The sequence below is a fragment of the Seriola aureovittata genome, chromosome 1 (assembly GCF_021018895.1).
Source record: "Seriola aureovittata isolate HTS-2021-v1 ecotype China chromosome 1, ASM2101889v1, whole genome shotgun sequence".
Classification (NCBI taxonomy): domain Eukaryota; kingdom Metazoa; phylum Chordata; class Actinopteri; order Carangiformes; family Carangidae; genus Seriola; species Seriola aureovittata.
In genome coordinates this window covers 18,901,340-18,919,669 of record NC_079364.1, presented here as the reverse complement: position 1 = coordinate 18,919,669, position 18,330 = coordinate 18,901,340, and the positions used below count along the sequence as shown (strand labels likewise).

Here is an 18,330-nt window from a genome sequence, read left to right as displayed (position 1 = left end):
ACCGCTTAGAACTGAAAGAGAAAGTGAGAGACTAAATCCTATAGACGGGATTTAGAGCCATATAGCCAGCGACTGAGAGTGAGAAAGAGATAAAAGACGAAATCGGTGAGGAGTTTTATTCGTTCCTCTTTGGATAGAGTTGTCTTCTTTTGGGGCCCTGTCACTCTCCATGTAGCCATTATATCTGCTTACTCGGCTTTCGGATGGAAAACATATTTTCCCTCCCCTTGAGACAACTGCTTTACCTAAAAACTTACTGAAGTAAAAACATAACCAAATTAGCCATTATTATTATTATTATTATTATTATTATTATTATTATTATTATTGTGTTAAAAATAATTAATGCAATAATAATAGGCCTAGATGATATATTTACAATTATATTATTATGAAATAATGATAAAATAATAACTGTGTAAGAAACCAATAATAGCCTAAGCAGTCTGACGTGTTATACATGCGGCAGTAAAACTAAATAAAGTACTAATACTGTCATAATAATAATAATTATAATAATAATAATTATAATAATAACAATAATTATAATAATAATAATAAATTAGTTATTATGGTTTATTTCAAAATGAAGTGAATCATTTTAGCTGTTAATATGATCCTTTCCGCTTTACTGCTTGTTGATAACAGCCCCACGTGTCCAAATGGTCATCAAACAAATGCAAATGATTATTTGCAAAGACTGAATTCCACCACTTGCACGTCCCCTCTCTGATTCATATATAAATCAGGCACTTGTGCTTAACACTTGTTTAATCGGTGAGTATTTAAGAAGCCAAGTCAACGTTAGAAAGAAAAGGTGGCGTTTCTTCTAAGAAAATGTGCTCAGTGTTTGGCCTGCAGCAGGCCGACAGGAAAACCCTCTCAAGTGGAACATTTCCACAGCAGCCTTGCCATCTCCACACTCCTGCATGTTGCCATAATGAGAGACAAAGCCCTCTCTAATGAGCAATTACACGTAGTGCGGACCGTTCCCATAACCAATCATTGCGTGTGAAGGAAAACATTCCTTTGTACTAATATCCCCGCACACAGCTCCCTGGCTCTGCCTCCCCATCAGGAGGGGAGGAAAATGCAGGCTGTTGGATGGACACCTCTGCTGAAAGGACAAGCCGCTGTCACGCACATCCATGTCTGGGACAGTGGAGGCATTCAGACTGCATGCATGGCCTATGGTTTCCTCTAATCGACTAGTCTTAATTGGGGGTCTTGTTCAGGGCATCAAAGCATGCCAATACAATACCCTCCCTGCAAACAGAGACGAGGACCGGAACCACTGGAATAGTAAGCTGTAAAACGATTCATATTCATACATGACCATTTCTGGTGACCTCTGTGGAGTTCACGTTCATTCTAAACGCACGTGACTTCACACAGACAACTCAAGGCATTTTTTTTTTTTTTGGTGACAGACTATAAATGTTAGTAATCTTGAGAACCCACCTACAACAACCGACCTGCACCGCCCGGTTGTATCCTCCTTTGATACAAGCGTGCGTGCGTCAAGGTGTCTTTATTGCCACGGTGTGATAATGAGGCTCACCTTGGTTGGGCTGCCCTGGCACTGATGTTCCGGGGTACCAGCCGGGCCGGGTCCCCCAAGTTCCTGTCTGACCGTTGAGCATTCTCAGCTTGTCATACATGCCATCTGCGCCCATCTGTTGCTTTTCACTAGCCAGGTTGCGGAGGACTCTGTTTATCGATGACACCTGAATGACAAATTACATATGATAAGAGTGAGGATTAGGATTAGACGCAGCGGCTGTATCAATGCTCAAAGATGCGCGCGTGTGTGTGTATGTGTGCGTGCGTGTGTGTGTGTGTGTGTGTGTGTGTGTGTACGTGTGTGTGTGTGTGTGCAGCGGGCTCACAGCAGCACACAAACACACACACACACACCTTATAATCATAATAAATCTGCACAGGAAGATGTTCACAAATGGACAACGAGCTCCTTCTAATTGACTGTATGTTTGGGTGATCACATAAGCAATAGGCTGATGGGCGCCCCACACTCTGAGATGCAGTGTATTTAATAAGACTGAATGGTTGGATGCCCATCTCCTTTTCCTCCACTGCAAAAAAGTCATTTCATGTGGCAAATTAAATCATGCACATAACTTACAGTCAATACACTTACACTGGGTATATTGTCGTTGGTGCAGATCCCCTCCGACAGAAGTCTGTCACGGATCTCCCACGCGAAGATAGACGGACACTCCCGCTTGTACTGCGCGATTTTCGCGACCACCTCTGGAGTGGCGACCCTGGGCTTGCTGCCGCCTATTGCCCTCGGTCTTATGGAGCCAGTTTCATAGTATCTGCCCAGGATCTTGCTCACGCAGCCGTTGGATACCTGGATAGAAAACAAAAGACACAATTCACATACATTATTTACGACTATTAACGGAATTTCTAAGATGGCGTCAAATAATTATCACCTTGTCACTGTCCAGCACTTGGACTTCATCATGGGTCTATAAACACAAAAAATATGCCTTGAATGGTATATTAGGCATTTCTTACAATAGATTTATTCTTTATAATAGCAGGCAGATTACTTTCCTTTTTGTCGGCTTTTTTCCCCCCAGTGAAACTAATGATGTAACTAATAAATAATAATTTCACTGATTTAAAAATGCTAAAATTTGGGCTACAGGAAACATTGATTTCATGAGAAAATCATATCGTTACGCCTTTCATATTTTTGCTTCCTGATTTCATATTTTCAAAAGCACTTTTGAATCCACTGAAAACAAAGTCTGGGTGAAGCGGTTTTCTGTTCGAAAAGGAGTGTGACTGTCACCTGCAGTATCCTGGAGATGTCGCAGGGTCGAGCACCACTGTGAGCAAGTTCAACTATTTTCTGCCTGGTGGAATCCGGCAGCGGTCTACCATTAACAAACACACCACCAAGCTGGTTTACGCCACTGTGACCTATACACGGAGACAAAAGCATCGTATAGTCATCACATCATATAACAAGAGCAATGCAAACATTGTGTAATAAAAGCAAATGATTTTCATTAAGTGATGAGGAGAATGATTTTTTTTTTTTTTTTTTTTTTTTTTAGCGTTCAGGATAACCAGGATAATGAGATATGAGGACAGCATACAGAGGTAAGCTACAGAAGGGTTATTGCAGTTTACATCAAAAATGAAGAGTCATTTATGTTGTTTAAAAAAAAAAGTGTCTTGAATCGGAGTTGCACTGATGAAACAATCTTTTAAAGAAACTGTTATAACTCGGTGCATTTCCCCTCTGCAGTCCAAACATTGCGCAGTTACTCAGTAACACATGCAGAACCTGGATTAAACGACAGCAGCGTCACACAAACCGAACTAAAATATCACAATATGTTTTCCTCTAATAATAAATGAGCAACTCAATCTGTCGTCTTGCCCCGATGAAACTCAACCAACCTTTTATCAAACCGGAAAACTTCGGTATTAAAACATTCGCATCGATATCCATCGCCCTCATGAAGCTATGCAGCTGCTCAGCACCAACACCAGCACCTCACTCACAAACTATATCCTCAAAATACATAAAATCAAATCAAACAACAATAACCCGCAACAGCGACAATCACATAAAACCGTGATAATGTCTTAAATTCAAAAGCATCGCTACTTTTTTTTTTGTTTGTTTGTTGGAAAGTAGCTTTAAATCGACAACTCCAGTCCTTCAAAACACAGTAATTACGCATGAACAAGACAGGCACCACATCGGATACTAGCTCCAAAATAGCAATTTTCATGACTGGTTATTGTCTAAAAAAGAATGATTTTTGGAAATTATCCCTAAATTGTTCTATGGCATCTCTCTAAAGCACAGAATAATCCCGCAAACCTGAAGCCAAATGGGAGAGCTGACTCCCCGGAGTGCCTGAGCTGCTCTCTGTTTCTCCGCTCCCTTCCCCTGCGCTGCCGCCCGGTACATTGACTCCGGGAGCAGAGGCTCCTTAGCAATAAATAAGCTCCAAATATAGAAGAGGGGGAAAATATGATGAGCCTGCCTGACATTTGTCTTTAAAATAAAGCTAGCTGCACGTCAAGTTTGAGCTTAATTTCTGGAAATAGGCGGAAGTCGCCTCGGATCATGCATGGGAGGCTAATTGAAAAGATCAGTTGGAGCACTTGTGGCAGGCATGTCACTTTATGACACCGCTCTGCTTTTGAAAATCGCATCGTCACGACAAATAGTAGCATGATAAAACGACCCTTTCTGTCTGCATTTGGATATCACTCAGACAAAATTGGACGCTACTCGTTTACCCTCCGAGGGAGACTTCGTTTTAAGGTGGCCAGGGGCTACGCGCGGTCACAGAAACGAGGGCGCGCCTGGATTCTTAACATATTAAAAGTGACATGCAGTTTTTTCCCCCCTTGTTTGTATTTGACAACAAATGCTCACAGCCACTGCAGTCCTGTTGTGAGCAATCGGTAGGCGTCTTTACTCTGAAATATGTCACAGGACTCTGCCTTTATACTGGAGACTTTATTTTATAGAAGTGATCAAAAGGCCGTGCTCATACCTGAGTGAAAATAAACCTGTTTAACTGGGTAACACATCCCTTTTGGCCACTATGTGTAATAATCTTCCAGTGTGGATCTGATTGATAGTAAATCCATTATCACCCCTCCTGCTCTTTGGTAATTCCAGGATTAAGTGGAATTAATAGACTTCTCATGCTGAAATTGGCCTACCCGCATTAAGCAGCCCTGCTCTGCGGGTTCTCCAGGGCTTCTCCATCATCTCTGATTTATAACTATCATATAAATCCTCCGGATCGATAAAACCGTCAGATAAGGACATCACATAAAAATCAAGCTCTCCTAAGGTTAAGTCTTAATCATGGCACAATTCCCTCAAGTACCCAGAGTCGATCTCGCCCGCTGGCGCTGATTATGCGCCTTGTATTCTATTGCAAGTCGACTAATAGGAAAACATATGGTGTCAATTTGGACGCTCCCCACCATATACACCCAGGAGTTATTAGCACAAAAGCCAGCGAGGCCGTCGCGACCTTTAGACAACCCAAAGGGCCGGGCCCAATGATATCTCCTCGGCAATTCGCACCAGACATCACACGCCAAGCCAGGGGAGCATCCCATTAACATCAATCCGCAGCAAAGCAGGAGCGCTGGGTATTGTACACAGCTTTGATAAGGCCCCATCATCTCAATAATGGACAATTGGCAAGCAAAAAAAAAAAAAGAAAAAAAAATCATAGCACTGGGGCCTAATAAAATGAGACTCAAATGCCACCAGTTTGAAAAAAAAAAAATAGTTTATGCGTGTTTTCTTATGAATCACACCTCTGCACATCAAACAACCCAACTGTCATGTGGTCCAACATTGAACTCAAACATATTTGGACTAATGCGCACAGATTACAGCACAGACACGTCATCAAGGTATATGGAGAATAATATAATAAAATTATTCCACACACCTTCATCACAGATGTCATACACCTCTTGTCCAGCAGCAAGAGAGAGAATGTTTCATGTTTATCCTTTTTTGTTTCAACACACACACCAGGAATAAGACAAGATATTCAACTCATGGGCCACTTCAAACACAGAGGCCTGTAAAGCAACTTCATCTACCATGTTTTTTTTTTTATTTGTTTGTTTTTTTTTTTTTTTTTTGATTGGCACCCACGACAATATGGTTGTTAATATTTATCTTCCGCTGTGAGTTCAGCCTGCACCTAACAGTGTGGCCTGCGGTTATAATATGAGCATTTTCTTTCTAGTTCATGCTGTCTGTCCGTGAAGAATATGGACTAATCTACATAAGACATTATTGCTATTCCTCATGTTTCATGCAGGGCTCTTCTCTACGCAGCTAATCTTGTATGCAGCCTGGCAGCCAGCTCTAACGCTAATGCAGACGGCTGTGCAATTATTTAATACCAACTCAAGCAGAAACAAAAATCTCCCTCTCAACCCAACCCCCTTTATTCTCCCTCTCCTCCCTCTCTCGCTCTCTCTCTCTCTTTCTCTCTCTATATCTCTATCTCTCTCTATCTTTCTCTCTCTCCCTCTCTCTTGAGCAGGACGACGTGTGATTAACTTGTTCAATAATAACTTGCCTACCTATCATTGCAACAAAAAAAATAAATAAATAAATTAACAGAAATGAAACGGCCATCAAATAACTGAGAATATTTCGCCCCTGCACCTCAAAGTCATGCAAATTTATGCCTGCACATACATTTTTTCTTTTTTTCCCTTTCCCCCTCTTTAAAGTGTTCTTATAAAGTTATTGCGCTATAACAACTAGTGCATAATGTCAGTGGGTGTTGCTTCCATGCAACCACATTAGAACTTGCGGCTGTAATCAAAAGTTTCATAACAAAAAAACATATATAAATATATAAAAACAACTTACTGTTCTGCATCATTGAGGCTACGCCAGACTCCCACGTGGCTTGGTTGTGGTATTCTAAGCATCACAAGGAAATAACAAAGCTGGTTAGCATCAAATCATAAACCTAGTGTACAGATCTTTTTTTCCCTTAAGGCTACTGTCAAATTATTTGCAACATTTCTTTTTTTTTTTTTTTTTTTTAAGAAAAAAATAAAGGTTCTCATCTCGTTCGATTTGAATTTCATTTGCGGATCTGGTGCTTAAACATTATAGATGCATCATGAATTTTAACATCCTGAGTGTATGTATGTATTTTAATTAAACTTGCCTGGAAACAGAGTTGACTGTCCACTCTATAACAATTTAGTCAATCATCTGCCGTTTTCACTACTTAATGTCTCCCTATAGGACAAAGCAAAACAACACATTAGCACAGCCACAGCTATACTGATGCACTTCAACCTACTGTATCTTCATTTGTGACTTAGCTTTAGATTTAACCTAAATGTTGCTGCCAAGCAAATAAATTCAAACTGACACGGGACAACATTATTTTAACATATTGACTGTGTTAGGCCTGAAAATAAATTCTAACTAACAGCCTAGCAGTGATATTGTACCTATAACTCTTTAACAACACTGATTCTTTCAAGGCTTTTGGTCCTTTGGATTTTTTTTTTTTTTTTTTTTTTTTTTTTTTTTTTTAGTTCATATAAAGAAATCAGCCCTCATCCTCTCAGCAAGAGGTTTCTATATTTTTCTAAACTTGATATCCCTCCTCTTGTGGAGTCTATCGTGGAAACTGTACAGTGACACACGTTGTCTACCTCGCCTCACTGCTCTGCAAAAGTCCAGACCAGGAGGGGGTACAAAGCTGGTGTACAAAGCCTGCTGGACTCTAACAATGCACCCCCTTTTCTGCCTCCATATACCTCAAACCCGGGGCGAAAACTCGGCCTCCGCGACTAGAAACACACAGCTTCCCCACTAAACACACCAACAAGTTCAGATTAATACAAAGAGCCGGAGGCATGCATCCACCCCCTCCGGGACCATTCACACACACTCTCACACATACACATACACACACACACTCACTCACTCACTCACTCACTCACACACACACACACACACACGACCGTGACCCCGGTGCTGCTAGTGCGTGAATGTGGGTTTTGTTTGGCCTGCTTTTTTTCTTCTTCTTCTTCTTTTTTTCTTTTTCTTTTTCCTTTTTCTTTTTTTTTTTTTTTACAAAGAATTTTAAAAAGTAATTTCTTGTTATAAATATTTGGTGGTTATTTTGTGCTGCTGGTGCGGGTTGTAAAGCGGGTTTAAAGACACAACAGCGCAGTAGGGCGCTCAATTGGAAAAGACAAATGCATTAAAGAAGCTATTGAATGGGGAACAGATAAAAAGGGGGCCAGGGAGGGAGAAGTCTGAAGTTTTCATTTTCTCCCTCCATGCAAAGTTGTGTTGTGTGCAGAGTAAAATGGCATAATACCGACGTCTAACAGGCTGTGTTTAGTCCAAGCCTAGTTTGTGAGATGCACCTAGGGCCGCCATTGCATTTCTAGAATGTAGCTTTCTTTCATGTTTTAACAAATAGGCTGCTCGGTCATTAATCAAACTCAGATTCCATCACACTGGCCCACATAGCCTGAGTTAGCCTGTTTAGCATAACATAAAATGGCCAAAAACAAGCACTAAATCATTCAGATATTACTATGAGCTTACGTTTAGCCTGGTGTCATGATGTTAAAGTTAACATGGAAAAATGTAAATTAAAAAAAAAAAATTCTACCTTTTAAATCCGAGCAGCCTGAAAATGGACCGCATTCAGTACTATAGCTTTTAGCCCTGTAGGTCCAAGTGGTTAATCATTTATTTAAGGTCGAAAGCTCAAACGTTGTTGTTCCCGAGGTTAACGACGATCTAATCTGCATTTCTTTTCCTTTAGTAATCCGTAACAACAATGTCTTAATTCAACATGCTTATTCTGGCCGCTGGATCCTGCGCTCACAACATTCATATGCAGAAAGAGCCCATGTAGGCCTGGGCTACAATGACCCCCCGATGCAAGTTTGGAGGCTGACACAGGAAATACACAGATGAGGGTGACTTTTGAAAAATGGTTACACTTTACGGTTTCAGTGAATTAGTTATTAGCATGAACAGGTTTAATCTAAACTGAAACGAGGGTGTCTTATGACATATTAAGGAATAGGCCTGATGTGTTTTGACTGTCTGTCTTTTTAAGTTTTATAAGATTTTTGTCTGAATTACGATGAATTTAAAATTATAACATTTACAAATATAAAATGCATAATTTCAGTGAATAAATGCATCTATTTTATTTTTTACTAATTTACTTGCTTGTTTTGACAAAATAATTTTAAAGCAGCAGCAGTTTGTATCCATATGTTAGCTATGTTTTATTCAATCCCTGGAATGATTTGAAACATTATTTCCTGTTTTAGGCGGACGTGCTTGTGAAGATAGTGTCTGACTGGAATATTTGAACTGGTAAAAATGTGAAAGTAGTTGAACTCGCTGTCATTAACTCGCTGAAACATCTTAGAAAAAAACAGAAGGGGAAAGTTGTATTTTCTCTGACACACAAACAAACACTAAAAAAAAAAAAAAACGAGCCGCCTCTTCAAGTGAAGCGCTTCATGGAGCCTCTCTCTTTTTTTCTTTTTTTTTTGTACAAGGCGCTTGGGTGACTCGCCTGCATGAATCAATCTGACACCTTTCCTCAACGGGTCATTGCGCCCCATTCTCCACGATGATCACTGTCCTGGCCCAACGTGACTTTTTACTCTTTGCTGTCATAAATAAGCGGTAAGCTATCCGTAGGCCTAAACACAACAACAAAACCGAGCAGATAAAACAGACAGAGACGCTAAAGGCTGTTCGCACTTCTCAGAGAGTCCAGTCAGGAGACAGGCTGCACAGTCCAAACGATAAAACACCTACAACCTCACCACTGAGCCTCAACCTACAGCCGAGAATACATGACCTATAATAATAGTAATAATAATAATATTAATAATGATATTAATATTAATAATAATAATGACAATAATAATAATAATCATAAATTCTATAATTTAACAAAACAGACAAACTTTTAGTTCAGGATCTCACCTTTTTGGGGCATCCTGCGTCGTTGTCAAAGTCCTTGGCAAACTGCAGGCTACAGCCTAGTTCTCCACACAGAAAGAGAGAAAAAAAAAAAGCTGACCAGGATCAGTCTCTCTCGGGAAGTTTAGAAGAGGAAAAATTAGTTTCCAGTGGTCTTCGGCGTAGACGGAGGGGATATCCCTGCGAAGGAGACAGAGATTGACAGTGAACTCAGATGTCAGGACGCACGGAGTTCGGCGAGGATGTGCGCTGGCGTGTGAGAGAGCGAATGAGAGAGTCGGAAAGAGAGAGAGTGGGGAAGAGAGAGAGAGAGAGAGAGAGAGAGAGAGAGAGGGAGGAGGGAGGGAGGGAAGGAGGGAGGGAGAGTGGTGGTGGTAGAAGGAGGTGGGGGTAAGAGAAATGAGCACACCTATGCTGATTGGTGATGGAACAAGTGTATTAATGTATGTGTTCCTGGTCTGCTGTGTGCGCCTCGCCTCGCCTCCCTCCGCCGCTCTTCACTGGCCCATTAGCGCGACCCGACCTCTGTCATCATCCCCCATATAAACACTTCCCCCTGCACCACAGCCAAAGCGGGAAACGGGGCCGAGTCACAGCGAGCGAGCGAGCAAGCGAGAGAGAGAGAGAGAGAGAGAGAGAGAGAGAGAGAGAGAGAGAGAGAGAGAGAGAGAGAGAGAGAGAGAGTTTCGTCTTCCCAACCCACTAATCAGCCCACGCATGCAAATACCCTGCCCTCACTTGCTGAATATTGCCCTATTGCAGAGCAACTGCCTCGGAAATGCCCATTGGACGGAAAGCTCTATTCTTCCAGGCTGAATTGGGTCCGCGCAGGGAATCTCGGGCATGTTCAGCTCAAACCTGCAGGGCTAACAGCTCGAGCTGCGAGGGTGACGGGAACTAGCAGCGGAGCAGCGCTGCACGTGAACACTGGAGCTCCTCACATCATATTCAAATGACAAAGAGCTGCAGCCTTTTATGAAACAGCCGAGGCTCCGCAGATGGCATTAATGTTATCGAGACGCATAACAGTTGTTGTTGCTGTTGAAAAAGTTTTGGGGACATGTTGCACAATGTCACCTCTGTTTGTGTTTTATTCTTCTGTTTGTTTGGTTTTTTGTTTGTTTGTTTGTTTATTTGTTTGGGGGTTTTTTTTCAATTTTTTGGTTCTGCGTGTCAACTGTAGACCTGCCGGCGGAGATCCTCACTGCCAGAGTTGGCAAAACACACAATGTTCGAATAACTAATAAGCACAATAACTTCAACAAGCTTAGCAGATGAATTGACTGTTATTGCTCCAAAGTCATTAATAATCATTAAAATAATAACTGACAAAAGAAAAGTCCCCAGGATATCATGCTGGAAAGTACAGCTGAGTTGGGAAAAGTTTTTCTTATTTATTTATTTTTTAAGCTAAAAGGGAAAGCGTATTAACTTGGAAAATCTTTTGCATTCTAAAATGACACTGCCCTCCCTCACTAAAAACAATCAGAAATGTCCACCACGTGCTTTTGTTGATTCTTTTGGGTATCACCTTCCCCTGAATAGCTTTCTCCCTCCTGTCAACAAGAACACCATGCGTAAAGAGCGCAGCCTTTAGGCAAGCTCGGCTGCTTTTTATGGACACATTTGCGAGGCACGGCGACGTCACTCCTGCGACCTGACAGCAAATAGCACGCGTAAATAAAGTAAAGCAAATGACTGTGTAGCCATGGCCACACGCTCCCAAACTGCGCCGGTTGAATGACTGGCTATTAACGCACACCTCAACGCACCCAAAAGCAACCCCTCTGCGCCCGTGTTTGAGCATACACCCGGAGCTTTGGGCAGCACCAGTCTCAGCACTGAGGAGCCCCGCCGCTCGCTGCTAAAGGAGGAGAACCGAGGGGAAGAGAATGAGGGTTGTATGGAAGTGGAAGCCAAACTAAAGCAGAAAAGGGGGTGCATGAAAGGGCAAAGAGAGAGAGAGAGGAGAGAGAGGGACAGGCATAAGCAGGGGGAGGGGAGAGAAATTACTTTTCTTTTTGGGGGGGGGTGGATGGGGGGGCATGAAATGAAGTCATGGAGGCCTACACTTGACTTTCTTTGACATGTGAAAAAGTAGGAGAAGTCAGAGCTCATCAATAAAACACTTCGGAGGTGAAAGAGGGCTCCCTAACAACCATCGCATTCCTGACTATGGGTTCAATGAGTAGACAAACGACGCTGCCAGAGAGAGGGAGAGAGGGAGAGGTGGGGAGGAAGAGGGAGAGAGAGAGATAGAGATAGAGATAGAGAGAGAGAGGGAGAGAGAGAGAGGGGGACTGCCCGGCTTGAATGGGGCCCTCAGTGGGCCGGCGAGATAATGAGCTGAGAGGACCGGCTCAAACTGTCACCGAGGGTCCCGCGGTGAGGAACAACACTTTGGCCAATACTCCTTCATCAAACAACCCGTAAACTAAACGAGCACATTCATCTGTTTCTCCTTCCTGTATTGTTTCTACTCACTTAGACTGGTGGCTCAGCCTATACGCCTACCATGAATGGCCACAGCTTATATCAGCTAAAGGGGAGGGGGTGGGGGTGAGGGGGGTTCCCAAACATTTTCACGTCAAGGACCCCCCTATTAGACATGTATTAGACCACAAACACCCCCCCCCCCCCCCCCCCCCCCCAAACACCAAGCCACCCCACCCGGGAAGGAGTTTGCGCGATGAAGGAACCTGGTTATGATTTACTGTAAAACTGTTACTGGACTCACTGAAGGTGGAGTCAAACTTTATTGTTGTTACCGTGACAAAATGAACTTTTAATTTCACAGTTTTCAAGAGGTTATAATGGAGGAAAATGATCTTCTGGTTAATCTGAGAGAATGTGCCTGGACTCAATTAAAGTTAGAGGCAGTGTGCAACACAAGGAAAGTTAAATCTACAACAGACTGAATGGACCAAAAGAGGAGTGTGAACTTCTGCAGTGTTTACTAAACTGTGCGTCCTCATGTCGGTCAGCCATGGTGAGCACATGTAGCTTGGACAGCTGCATGTTTTGACATCAGTTCAGGGCACAGCCACTGGGTTTTAGTCGTAAGTAATAGATTTTTTAATAATTCAAATACGCGATTTTAACACAAAATCTTGTGCAACGAGACGCTGCAAAAATATTTGATATGATCTCTGCTCTGCTGCGAAAGCCTACCACAACAGCCTACATTTAAAATCCCTATTTCTTGTGTTTATAACCTGCCTTTGTAGTGTAAATGTTATCACTTGTCACAGACTGCAGCTGTCAAAAATTCACACCACTAACCTGCCTTACGCTGAAAGACAGATTCCCCGATGAGTGTGTCAAGTAGTTTTCTTTGGAAACAATACCTCCAGTAGGTTATTGATTTCTTTGGTTAAGCTGTAAATCCGCTCCAAGAGCTAATTCGTTGTCTCCACTCTCAAGAGATTTCTGTTTTTTTTTGTTTGTTTTTTTTCTCACAACCTTCACTGGCATGCCAAGTAGGCCTACTGCTTTATCAGCAGCTAACTGTCAAGCAGCCTGCTGGAATAATATATTTCCTATACATTTTTCTGTTGTTGTTTGTTTTGTTAGATCGTCTGGATTGCCGTAGAAGTCTTAAAAAAAAAAAAAAAAACGGGATATGCTCATGTTGGGAAAGCAATTAGCCCAATTCGGATTAGCAGCAACTAATGTCATAGGCCTTGAAAAGAAAGCCTAATCTGGTCGCTATTTTCCCCTGAGCCTGAGGCAATGTGGTATTTGTCCCCCTGTAGAAACTTTTAAATACAAAAAAAGAAAGAAAGGAGGAAAGAAAAAAAAAACCATAAGGGGAGGGAGCTGCAGTGAAAAACAGTGGCATTGTTTTTGGACAAGGAAAGGGGCTGTAGTGGAGGGTAAACCCACCTAATTTATGGCTTTTATTTGGGATTACAGTTTACCCTTTACAGGCTGAGAGAAATCTTTTTCAGATAAATTCATAAAGCTGCATCCGGTTACTTTTGATTTTCCTGAAAACATTGTTTTAATTTCTTTTTTATATTTATTTATTTATTTTATTATTATTTAATTTATTAATAGTTGTTGTGGTGATCCCCCACTGGAGGTCATAGTTGACTCACCTTTGATTTATCAGAACATTTGGGGAGGACTATTAGAAGATTTTAAAATATTGTTACAAGATCATATAACCCTCTGATTCATGTAGATTTTAAAAAGGAAAATTAGAACATATTGATTTTTAAAACTGATCTAGCTATATAATTTTTTTGTTGTTTTTCTTTTCTATTTTAATAAAGGGAGTGAAGGCGTCGGTTAATTATTCCTCCTGTATTATTATTAATATATGTTTATTGATTAATAATAATAATAATAATAATAATAATAATAATAATAATAATAATAATAATAATAATAATAATAATATATAATAAATTTATGGCTTCTTTTTTGATAATATTGCTGCCAGTACTACGACAGTAGTTAGTATAAAAAATAAATTTGAGGTAAAAATAATGTGTCGTGATTTATTTACAAAAAATCTAATCAAAATAGGCTATGTCTACAGTTGTTGTTGTTATTATTATTATTATTATTATTACTTTCACTTTGTAAACACAATGATCACCACAAATGTCGACCTGCATTTGTAAGATGCATTCTTGCCCAGATGACCCGTCATTCATCAAACAGTCTCGGATTGTCACATTTATTCTCCTTTATAAAGACATTCATGAGGACATCGCTGGTTTATTTATATATTATTTAATTATATGCACTTTTAAATTGTGTAATTAAAAAAAAATGTATTTCATGAATAGTAATTAATCAATCATATGAGTTTTCAACTTCTGCATAGACATTTCATTAATCTGCTATTTATTTAGAGCGTGCTGCACGTGGAGCGCGACCCGGAACAGAGGCTGTGTTAATGTCGAAGCATTTCTCAGGAAATAAGGAAACAGAACTCCATCAGGACGTTGATGAATCCTTGTTGCCTCTTCAAGAGGAAAACAAGGGAATATTTGCAGTTGGTACTTAGTCTGCTTGGTCTAAAGGCCTAACAGGCACAAACCTGCTTTACAAAATAAGTCCACCAAAATAAAAGTGTACATGCCCATAAGTGAATGAGGGTGCACCCTCCTCCACCTAATGGAGGTAGGATGTGTTGAGGATACATAGTTGCAAATGTAGTTTTTATTTAACCAGCTAACACTCATATAGTGCACGGTGTTGGGGATTTGTGAGGAAACACGGAAGAGGTTGAGGATTTCTTTTGGAACCTACAGTTAGGTGTGCAGTCCACAGAAGCCCTCTCCTGGCAAAAGGCTGAAGGCTGGGATAAACACCGGGGCTAATGGTGTCACAGCGCTGCTCGGCAAGCGTGACAGAAAGAAATACTGGATCCAAACATACAAAAGCCTGTACACCTGAGGCACCCAAGGTTTCCCAGCTACTGTTTGGAAACCAGATTTATTCTTTACATTTACAGGGAAAATAAAAAATAAAAAAATAAAAATAAAAAACCCAACACGTGGAAGCTCATCTCAGTAAAGGTGGGACTAAATACTAAATACTAAAAAACAAAAAAAACATAGGCTTATAGAAATCCAAGTATAACTACTAGGCTCAGGCCCTTTCACACAGCAAAATCAATCTGAAAACCCTCAAGGCACATGTCATTTCCCATCCACGCTTAGTTACAGCTACAAGAAAGTTCACACTCATTTTTTTGCAAGTCGCTATGAAAACTTAGAAAATTGTTTTATTTTAAGCTACAACACGACCGACGACTTCTTGAACTGAACATTTAAAACAAAAATATTAAGATATTTCTCCAAAAATCACACGTGGATTGCAGCGTGATGAGGACGCGCTCTTTTGCTCTCAAAACAAGAGTGAAACAGTCCGCTGATGGACAGCGTCATTTCCAGCGCGCTGATGGATCGAGGTGGAGCTGAATAGATCCCATACACATTCAATTTACTGTACAGGTCGAAGCCTTTAATTTCCCCCGCGTAAAGCTCGCAATAATGGGCGCTTTAAAGGAGTGACGTGCGCTTAATTCCTCAGTGAAGATCGCTAATTACACGCTGTATGTGTGCGAGTGTGTGTGCTGTGTGTGTGATAGATGACAGCAGAAACCAAGTCAGCTCGCTGTGTTCAACTTTGTGTGGGTGCAGGCTACACCTCCTGTAGCAGGGAGCTGTGCAAATACTTAACCAGTAATTTTACCTAACTTTGCCAGTGCATTCGGCTTCCAATCAATCTGCATGCGAACTCAACTCTCTGCTTGAAATTTCCTCCTTCACCTTTTAGCACGTGAGGATATTTGACAAAGCTGTTGAAGCCCACACCTTTTCAGTTTTTAAATAATCCCAAAGGGATGATTTGCAGAGTATCGGGGTTTTAAATATTGAAAAGAGAGTGTTTTAAAATATAGTCCGTCCAAACTCACCGGATGAAAAGGCAGTAGACGTGTCTGACCAGTATCCTGTGCGCATAAATTCGCCTTCTTCCCTTCCCCGGATCTCTCCTCCGCGCGCCGCAGCGACAGAAACTTATAGGTCCCGATTAAAATCTATCTACCTTTGGATCCGTCGTGGAGTTGAAATGTCAATGAGAGTGGGGAAAAAAAATCTGCGGCTCTTACCAGCAACTCTCCCTTCGGCATCAGCCTCAAGTTGGCAGTGATTGGCTGGAGCGACGGGCCGACGTCATACCTTGGACAGGACACAGCACAGAACGGGGAAGTGCACAAGGTAGCTCTACATGTGGAGCGCACCGGCCTGTTTACTGTCCCAGTAAACTGTGTCTGCTGCGTTCAGGGACTGACAGCTATCACCTCTGCAGGGGCCACGTCCTGCTTTTATTTGATCGTATTTGATTTGATTTGATTTGATTCTAGGTTTTTTATTTTATTTTACTATATTTTGTTTTATTTTACTCCACGCTGTCCCCTGTTATCCCAAACTGTCTCAAATTTCCACGAACGGACAGCTAACAATTCTTCACTCCTAGATACTTAACACTGAGTTACTGCGTATTTGCTTCCATCGTTTTTATACATTAGATAACTTCAGCGCCGCTGGCATTCAACGACTTGCTCAAGAGCACTTCGGCAAGAGAGCTGCTTTGTGGCTAGAGTTGGACTGCAGAGCTGCGGCCTGCAGTCCAACTCCTCAGATTAAAGGACAGTTTCTAAAGAAACAAAAACATGCTCCGAGTGTGTTTCCAATGATTTCAACAATGAAAGTCATAAATGGGAAGAGGTTCCCTGAGCTCATCCTCAAACAGGAAAGAGTCTTAGTAAAATACACATTTCATTCGATGTAAACAACACCCACAATGGACTTTTTAAGATTTACATTGAGAGTTTTTGCAAACTTTGCAAGATATTCTTCATAAAGGCCTAACTCTAAATGTATGAAGAGCATCACCAGCTCCTGCTTATAATATCAACAACAACAACCGGAGAGTGAGGGGGTAGTCAGACTATAAAAGACATGAGCAGGTACAGTTGTTGTTGTGTTTTTATACCTATGCGTGCTCGGCGTGCAACAGGTGTAACAGGTGTGGACAGAACAGGTGCAGCCAAGTCCCAGTCAAAGGATATGAAAAATCTCTTTTTCATTGTTCCTCCTCATGGAGCTTCTTCGTGCTGTAGGTCCCATTTCCAAGACTCTGGTGTTATATAGCATATTATGGCACAGTTCTGTATCGAGGAACGATTCACTGTTTTAGCCTCCGCCAGAAACGCTAGTTTTTTTTATTTTATTTCTACAGCCCTATAAAGTTGCCATCCGCTACTCGTAATGGGGCTTTAGCTTCCCTCTCACTAAGGCGGGCTAAAAGCCTCAAATCCTATTTCACAACCTCTGATGTTTGTGTCAATTTGAACAAGACGGTGAGTAAATGGGCAACCGCGCCGCCGCTTGTCTCCCAGGAAGAGACCGGGGCAGCGCAGGTACGGGCCAGTCAGGACTGGCTGTGTTTGGGCCATTATTTGGAGGAACAGCCATTAAGAGGCCTTGATACTGTGCAACGCAGCAGGGTGCTCGACATCCGCGCTGGAAACCGCACGGCTTGGTCCCTGCTTATCAGGCTGTCAATAAAACGAGATGGGATACAGCGGTCGAGCCAGGTGCTCCCTTTCCCTTCCCACACAGCCCCACTCTCCAGAAACAGATCAGGCGTAAAGGCAAATCTGTCCAGCCCTCTGCCGTCACCACGCTGCTGCTGCACAACGCCACCCCTCTTTCTCTCCCTCTCCCCCATCTCTCCCTTTCTCTCTCTCTCTCTCTCTCTCGCGCGCGCGCGCACACACACACACACACACACACACTCTCTCTCTCTCTCTCTCTCTCACGCATTAAATCACACTGACAGTTGTTTCTGATTATCTATGGAAGTATGGAAACTGTTTTGCAACTTTGCAAATATCTGCCTATATTTGCATCTCATCCCAATCCTTTCTGCTAATGCATATTTAGCAACCACATACATTTCAATACAAATGAAGTGTCTGACATTATCCTCACTTACACGGTGGTGTGTGGATGTCAACAGGCCTGCATGGGCAACATGTATAAAACTTTTATACAGGTCTTGGAGAACGCCTTAAAACTGTGGCAGCACCGGAGTGCGAGGTTTCCGGGTGTGTGTGCGTGTATGGGGGGGGGGGGGGGGGGGGGGGGGTGACAATCTCCCGCTCCTCTCTGACTGATCAAATTTAAAACAAATTGTGTAATGATCGACCTCCCCTCTCTAGCCATGCAGAACATTATGCTGCCATAGCCTACGCCTCA

The 18,330-nt window shown here is 41.9% G+C and overlaps 1 protein-coding gene across 10 annotated transcripts in view; it reads right to left on the bottom strand.

Annotated features, from left to right (window-relative positions):
- Positions 1-18,330, bottom strand: part of pax6b (paired box 6b) — a 32,704-nt gene that overhangs the window by 5,732 nt on the left and 8,642 nt on the right. The window contains exons 1-9 of one of the 10 annotated variants that reach the window (XM_056403824.1): positions 15,981-16,148; positions 9,548-9,724; positions 6,729-6,802; positions 6,422-6,475; positions 5,478-5,501; positions 2,825-2,955; positions 2,460-2,495; positions 2,159-2,374; positions 1,562-1,727 (exon numbers count right to left, since the gene is read on the bottom strand). In XM_056403824.1, the coding sequence (XP_056259799.1) occupies positions 1,562-1,727; positions 2,159-2,374; positions 2,460-2,495; positions 2,825-2,955; positions 5,478-5,501; positions 6,422-6,434 (586 nt within the window). In that variant the 5' untranslated portion in view covers positions 6,435-6,475; positions 6,729-6,802; positions 9,548-9,724; positions 15,981-16,148. Of the gene's footprint in view, positions 1-1,561; positions 1,728-2,158; positions 2,375-2,459; positions 2,496-2,824; positions 2,956-5,477; positions 5,502-6,421; positions 6,803-9,547; positions 9,836-9,953; positions 10,096-15,980; positions 16,149-18,330 lie in introns of those variants that run through there. The other 9 variants (XM_056403748.1, XM_056403981.1, XM_056403240.1 and 6 more) reach the window with 9 other exon arrangements.